The sequence below is a fragment of the Daphnia carinata genome, chromosome 3 (assembly GCF_022539665.2).
Source record: "Daphnia carinata strain CSIRO-1 chromosome 3, CSIRO_AGI_Dcar_HiC_V3, whole genome shotgun sequence".
Taxonomy (NCBI): domain Eukaryota; kingdom Metazoa; phylum Arthropoda; class Branchiopoda; order Diplostraca; family Daphniidae; genus Daphnia; species Daphnia carinata.
Genome location: NC_081333.1, coordinates 11,281,388 through 11,288,042, shown reverse-complemented (window position 1 = coordinate 11,288,042; position 6,655 = coordinate 11,281,388). Strand labels below are relative to the sequence as shown.

At 37.7% G+C, this 6,655-nt stretch overlaps 2 protein-coding genes across 2 annotated transcripts in view; both read right to left on the bottom strand.

Annotated features, from left to right (window-relative positions):
- The window catches only part of LOC130697413 (IST1 homolog), a 38,235-nt gene extending 38,085 nt beyond the window's left edge, over nucleotides 1-150 (bottom strand). The window contains exon 1 of the mRNA XM_057520309.1: nucleotides 147-150. The gene's annotated coding sequence lies outside the window, so the exon portion shown is untranslated. The remainder of the gene's footprint in view (nucleotides 1-146) is intronic.
- A 3,016-nt stretch (nucleotides 151-3,166) lies between these two features.
- LOC130697481 (Na(+)/citrate cotransporter-like) lies at nucleotides 3,167-6,399 on the bottom strand. The gene is made up of 13 exons (XM_057520385.2): nucleotides 6,187-6,399; nucleotides 5,926-6,075; nucleotides 5,754-5,869; nucleotides 5,507-5,621; nucleotides 5,056-5,224; nucleotides 4,909-4,987; nucleotides 4,706-4,825; nucleotides 4,361-4,638; nucleotides 4,186-4,278; nucleotides 3,858-4,051; nucleotides 3,732-3,787; nucleotides 3,560-3,641; nucleotides 3,167-3,499 (listed from the first exon to the last, which is right to left on the bottom strand). The coding sequence occupies exons 1-13, from the start codon at nucleotides 6,286-6,288 to the stop codon at nucleotides 3,362-3,364; spliced, it is 1,692 nt and encodes a 563-aa protein (XP_057376368.1). The 5' UTR covers nucleotides 6,289-6,399; the 3' UTR covers nucleotides 3,167-3,361.
- Nucleotides 6,400-6,655: the final 256 nt, after the last annotated feature.

Here is a 6,655-nt window from a genome sequence, read left to right as displayed (position 1 = left end):
TAATTTTTAGTACAACGTGGAATTCTTATAGCATTCCAAGTGGTATATTTTCTTTTTCGCCAAACTGTTGGGTTGAAAATAAGCCCGACAAAAAAATAAGCCCGACTTTCTTGTTTTTTTTAAAATTTAATTAAAAAATTATAAAGCAAATTAAAAAATAAACTTGATTCTCGTGATTAGCATTCAATGCTCATCAAAATCATATATTTTAAGTCAAATTTGAAATTTGGCCCAAAAATGAAAAAGTGAGAAGGCTATACCCTTCTCTCTTTTGTAAAAATCGGCAAAAAACGAAATCTCTTGGAATTCGATAAAAATCACATGGCATAGCCAAAATTGAACGCTGACTTCGATTACGGTAAGTGTTATTTTCCTTAAACCACCCGTTATAATTTTTTTATTGGAAAATCTATAGAAATTTTAAGCCCGACTTTTTTTGTCGGGCTTATTTTTCAAGCCCCGCAACCACTTAAAAGTCGAATAACTCTAAAGGTATCAGTTCCACGAGAAAACAAGGTCAATTTTCGTGATCCCCGTGTAATTTCCAATCGAAATGATGTATTTTTAACGAAATTTAGATTTTAGCCAAAAATGAAAAAGTGGGAAGGCTATAGCCTTCTCACTTTTGTCAAAATCGGCCAAAAACGAAATCTCTTGGAATTCGATAAAAATCCTACAGCATACCCAAAATTGAACGCTGAATTCGATTATGTAATTGTTTTTCTCTTTAAACCAGCCGTTATTTTTTTAAATAAGAAAATCTATATAAATTTTAAGCCCGACTTTTTTTGTCGGGCTTATTTTTCAAGCCCAGCAACCACGTAAAAGTAAAATAACTCTAGAACTATCAGTCCTACGAGAAAACAAGGTAGATTTTCGTGATTCCCGTGTAATTTCCAATCGAAATGATGTATTTTTAACGAAATTTAGATTTTAGCCAAAAATGAAAAAGTGGGAAGGCTATAGCCTTCTCATTTTTGTCAAAATCGGCCAAAAACGAAATCTCTTGGAATTCGATAAAAATCCTACAGCATACCCAAAATTTGACACTGAGTTCGAAAATGCAAGTTTTTTCTCCTTAAACCAGCCGTTATTATTTTTTAATAGGAAAATCTGTAGAAATTTTAAGCCCGACTTTTTTTGGTCGGGCTTATTTTTCAAGCCCCGCAACCACTTAAAAGTCGAATAACTCTAAAGGTATCAGTCCCACGAGAAAACAAGGTAGATTTTCGTGATTCCCGTGTAATTTCCAATCGAAATGATGTATTTTTAACGAAATCTAGATTTTAGCCAAAAATGAAAAAGTGGGAAGGCTATAGCCTTCTCACTTTTGTCAAAATCGGCCAAAACCGAAATCTCTTGGAATTCGATAAAAATCATACAGCATAGCCAAAATTGAACGTTGAATTCGATTATGTAAGTGTTTTACTCTTTAAACCAGCCATTATTATTTTTTAATAGGAAAATCAATTGAAATTTTAAGCCCGACTTTTGAAGCCCGAGAAAAATAAGCCCGACTTTTTTGTTTTTCAAGTTTAATTCGAAAACTATAAAGCCAATTGAAAAATAAACTTCATTTTAATGATTAGCATTCAATTTTGCATCGAAATCATATATTTTAAGCCAAATTTGGAATTTGGCCAAAAATGAAAAAGTGGGAAGGCTATAGCCTTCTCACTTTTGTCAAAATCGGCAAAAAACGAAATCCCTTGGAATTTGATGAAAATCGTACGGTATAATGGAAATTGAACGCCCAACTTTGCCCCTTTGGCCCAACTTTATTTTTTGTGTTTTATGTTTCGTTAAAAAACTGGAAGTCCAATACTTTGCTAGCTAGTACAATCCAGCTCAATTATGCTATTATCCTAATAACTTCCATTTAACCATGAAGATGTTATTATCACCACCCACGGTATAAAAATAGTCAATGGCAACAAATGTATTTTGAACAGCAATTTCCGCCAAGAACGACGACTAGTTGATGGTATTTCTTTTTTTTTTTATGTCCAACGCCCAATGATATTGCGTTTTGCTCAGGGCTTCAGAAAAAAGTTAACATATATCCTTTACATCATTTTGTATTTCGCTTTCGAAGCACAAAAACATTCCACTTTTATCGTGCCGATCATTTCCTCCGATTTGCAAACGAAATTTATGCACTGGATTTCACTGTTTAATAGACTTGCCCGTAACTTTTAATAATGCGGGTGTTGTCGGTAAACAGTCCTAATGAATAAATTTGACACATTTTTACGTGTATGAGACGAAGGTTCATCAACGTACATCATGGGCAAGTAAGATATTCAGGCGCATGTTCGTGTTCTTCGTGCCTGCCGCAGCCGCTTGCTTCAATCGGGATGTAATGTCGCTAAACTAACAGAACTGCTGTTATATCCGTGACCACTGTAGAATGAGGCAAGTTTACAGACTAGATTCCGGCAGCCGAGTCATCCGACATCACTATCATTTTTGTTTTTATGTTTTCATATTTTTTATGTCTGTATATCTTTTTAAATTATTATTTGTTCTGGAAATAGACATGGCCAAGCTAGCAGGAAATCTCCCGTACCCAAATTATTATTACCTAAAATTTTATGTAAATCAACGCAAGACCTTGTCATTTATGTGACTCATCCACTTCGCCATTGCTGTTGTTGGGAAGATGCTTGAACTGGAATCACAAAACGTTACTGAGATCCCACTGGTCATGTGCGATTAAGTCACACGAGCTGCCGATGAACTGAGGCAAGAGCTCAACTTGGATAACAGATCACTGGTAAGCCTGTTTAGATAAGCAATAGAAGTTTTTAAAAACAATTTCTATAATTTTGTCGTAAAGAATCGAACCTTTTGTTCTTATGGGCGACGTTCTTCCTACATGGTAATGGTAGTCCTAACCTAAATTGAGCCCTTAAGCTCAGACATGGCCTTCCCCGAGTAGCTTACTCAGAGCGTGGTTAATACAATCCGGAAGAAGAGCTGAAGAAACGGAATACGTCCTAAAATAATGTGTTGTGCCCAGTAACACACTACTGTGATTTTAGAAAATAGAAAAATTATGACTACGGAATTGGCTAAAAATCTTTTGCCGCTCACGATGTCGCAAATATACGTCCATATTTGTTTTATTTTAAAATTTTGGCTATGATAAATTCCACGAACACCGTAAGTCACTCTGCCATGCTTAGGCTAAAGTTTTTTCAAATAAATTTTTATGGTCAGGCTGAATAACTTATACCATCACATCACAGTGTTTGCTCAACATATCGGCTTTCAAACGTATGTCAAAACAGATGGCTTTTAAGGACTCCACTTCGTATCAGGGAAAGTTCAATGGAAATAGATAAAACAGGATATTGTGCTAAGTACGCAAGGTGATTGCGGTGACGTTAGCCCATTCTGGAAATTGTTTGCTTCCAAACACAACGTTACCCCACGTCTCCATAGTGACGCATATGACGATAACGCACACCAACTTGATAAACCAGCCGGCTTTCATCTGTTGAACATATTTTTGAATCACTTATAATAGCTGCTTAGTTTGACGTCATATAGCTACCATTTCATTTGGTTTCATATTTGCCGCGGCGAATGCGATCGCATTGGGTGGAGTGGATACTGGCAGCATGAAAGCGTATGAGCTGTAATAAAAGCAAAATCATATTTTTAAAATAGCCAATATTCCACGATCTAGTGTTACAAAACCAATAAATGATTAAATTTTGTACTACCAAGTGGCCGTCACGGGTATCATGAAGTATAAAGGATTGATTCGGATTGCTATCGCCTACATTTAATAGGAATTAATTTTGTTACGTGACACCAGTAAATTTGATTAAACATGCACCAAGTATCACCGTGTCAGCAAGAATCGGAAGAAATATGTTGGCCACTGCGGTATTAGATGCAACCTCGGTTATAGCTGCCGTGATAACACAAACAACTAGCATAATGAGGAATGGGGGTAAAACTACCATACCGGCCAGTTGCACACCAATCCAATTAGATAATCCAGATTTTTTAGTAGCATCAGATAAAGCATAACCTCCACCTGACGACGATAAAGTATTCCGCAATAAATGCGCAGTTCGTTCGTTACTATGACTGTGCAAATATGAACATACAACATCACCAAACTTCGAGTTTTGGTTGATCCATTACATCGTTAAGCTGTCAAAATATTACCTAAGAGAAGAATGACTCCCCAAGGAAGTCTATCTTGAACGTACTTCCACTCTAAGAGAGCCGAGCTGGGTTTGTGGCTTCCACCGTCAGTTTCTGTGCGGAATCAAGGCGATGGAAATACGTAATTTGTTATTATGCTCCATGATTAAGTGCTCCTCTTGTACTTGTACTATACCTGACTGTTCTTCTTGGCAACCAAACGGGGACTTGGCAGGAATAATAAATAGCAGCACGACGATGAGCATAGCAGCTGTTGCGTCATCAACCTTCTCTGCGCTCCCAAATAACTCTGCCCAGCCGGGCATGAATCCTGGGTCACGGAAGAACCAGAGCGCAACACAGAGGATAAAGAGAACAAGAACAGCGATTTCGTGGAATGTCATTGGGCCGAGATCTTTGAACTTTTGACGGATCACTTTGATTACTTCTTTTTCTCTTCCTCCGTCCGTTCGCCTGGCCAGAAGTGACTCATTGTTACTGATGTACGGAATTATTAGTTTAACATAGTTTTGTTACGTACCTGCATAATCCTATAAAGATCACTTGAAGCCAAACCCAAACAAAGAGCAGGTTAATGAACATGCCGGGAACGGTAAAAGCCATCCAGCTTGCAAAATTCAATTCCGTCGCTCCAAAAGTCCTTTTAGGTTATTGTGTGAAGAAGGAAATACATTTCCGTTTGAAATATATGAATATTAAAGAATAAAAATAGCAGTTGTTTACTCTTGAATGATTCCTTTCAAAGCTAATTGAGGTGAAGATCCGATCAGAGATCCAGTTCCTCCGATGACTGAGCAATATGCTGTAGAAGCAGATTTTATGTATAAATATAAAAAGGTATCAAAACAAAAACGTTTTTTTCGAACAAACATGTGGAAATCATGATTCCAGCCCGGACTTTTCTCCTCCGCTCAGCTTCTGCCGCTGCTGATTGTTTTGCTCTTTCTATCGATTCGGATGGGACTAGCTCTTCTACACTACCAGAACTGGTAGCCACTGTCGATTGAGAAATAGATCTCACCATTTCCACGTCGTCTTCCTAACGCGAAATATTTCATTAGGCCTCTTAATTCAATCAGTCATGTTAAAGAGGTGTCAGCACTAATGGATGCAAGAACATGCATCCACCGCTAGACCTGACAGCTTCGAAATATTTCAGGGTAAAAACGTTTTCATGGACCCGGTTTCAATTGGTAAAAAAACGTTAAATGACCCAATATGTAAATTGACTATAATCATTGTAGATTACGCTCTCAAGACAAAGGCGAGTGTTATTATGGTCGCGGTATGAATAAAAAGTAAAACGAAAAGTGTAACCGACCTTGTACAATTCGGCAGCAACGGCGTCCACGATTGGCACCATCATGGCCGTTGTTGCTGTGTTGGAGATCCACATAGACAGAAAAGCTGTAGTTCCCATGAAGCCAGCCAATAACCTTACAAGGCCGTAAAGAAAAGAAAGAACGAAGGTCAGTAATTACCCGTTGTTTTTTTCAATTTAATTTCGCAAGGATATGAAATTGCACGATAGGAGACTAAGAAGTAGAATTCTTGCGGAAGTACATTACCATCTTGGCTTAGCACCGACGAGCAAAAGCACAGCCAAAGCGGCTCTTTTATGCAAATTGCAAAATTGAATAGCCAGAGCCAGTATAAGGCCACCAATGAACATCATATTGGTATCCTACATACGTAAATTGCTATAAAGATTTAAAAAATCAACGTAATATCTATAATTGCCTTCATGTAGGCCGTAGACACGTCACTCGTTTCCATAATGCCAAAGAGTGGCAAGGCAACTACCGGAATCAAACTCGTTACGGGTAGAGGAAGCGCTTCGGTCATCCAGAAAATAGCCATTATCAAAATGACGTAACCACATTCGGCTTCCTGTGGCGAATAGAAACGGAAATTATTTTTTTTTTAATACAGAAACATACTGAAATATTTTCAAAATCATCAGTATCCATCAGTATCTTGTTGTCCAGTTGTTAGGTCTACCTTCATTCTTGACAATGGTAGCGGAAGAAGTAGAAGTGGAGCTAATACAACGATAATAGACCTCCAACAAGGTAAAACACGATTGCGAACGACTTGGAACATTTTTCAATCATGCGTCTGCAAACAAATAAAATGTGTTTCGAAAAAAGGAAGCGATGCGTGTAATGTTTCGCTTCAAACGTGATCGAAAAATACACGTCTGGCATGAACACTGGTCACGTATTCAAATGCAGCCTGGACAAGAGTTTCTGTGGCTTTATATATCCAATGCCTCTCTGTTTATTTGCACAAATGTTTCGCACCTCAATTGTTTTTAACTAGTTGAACGAGAACGCCGAGGTTTTTCCTACACGTTGCGTCATTCTGCTAAAAGGATAAAAAAAAAGGAAAATGAACAACGGAAACGTTTTGTTTCCAATTTTCGTTCACTAAAATTCGGCTGAGTCATGATGCAACCTCCACACCTAGA

Bases quoted from the DNA above. Each gene is read 5' to 3' on its own strand.
- LOC130697481 (XM_057520385.2), bottom strand. From the start codon at position 6,288: ATGTTCCAAGTCGTTCGCAATCGTGTTTTACCTTGTTGGAGGTCTATT. The intron at 5,622-5,753 runs GTAATGTACTTC...CGGCCTTGTAAG, and splicing joins GTCGGTGCTAAGCCAAGATG to GTTATTGGCTGGCTTCATGG. The intron at 4,639-4,705 runs GTACGTAACAAA...ACTTCTGGCCAG, and splicing joins ATCTTTATAGGATTATGCAG to GCGAACGGACGGAGGAAGAG.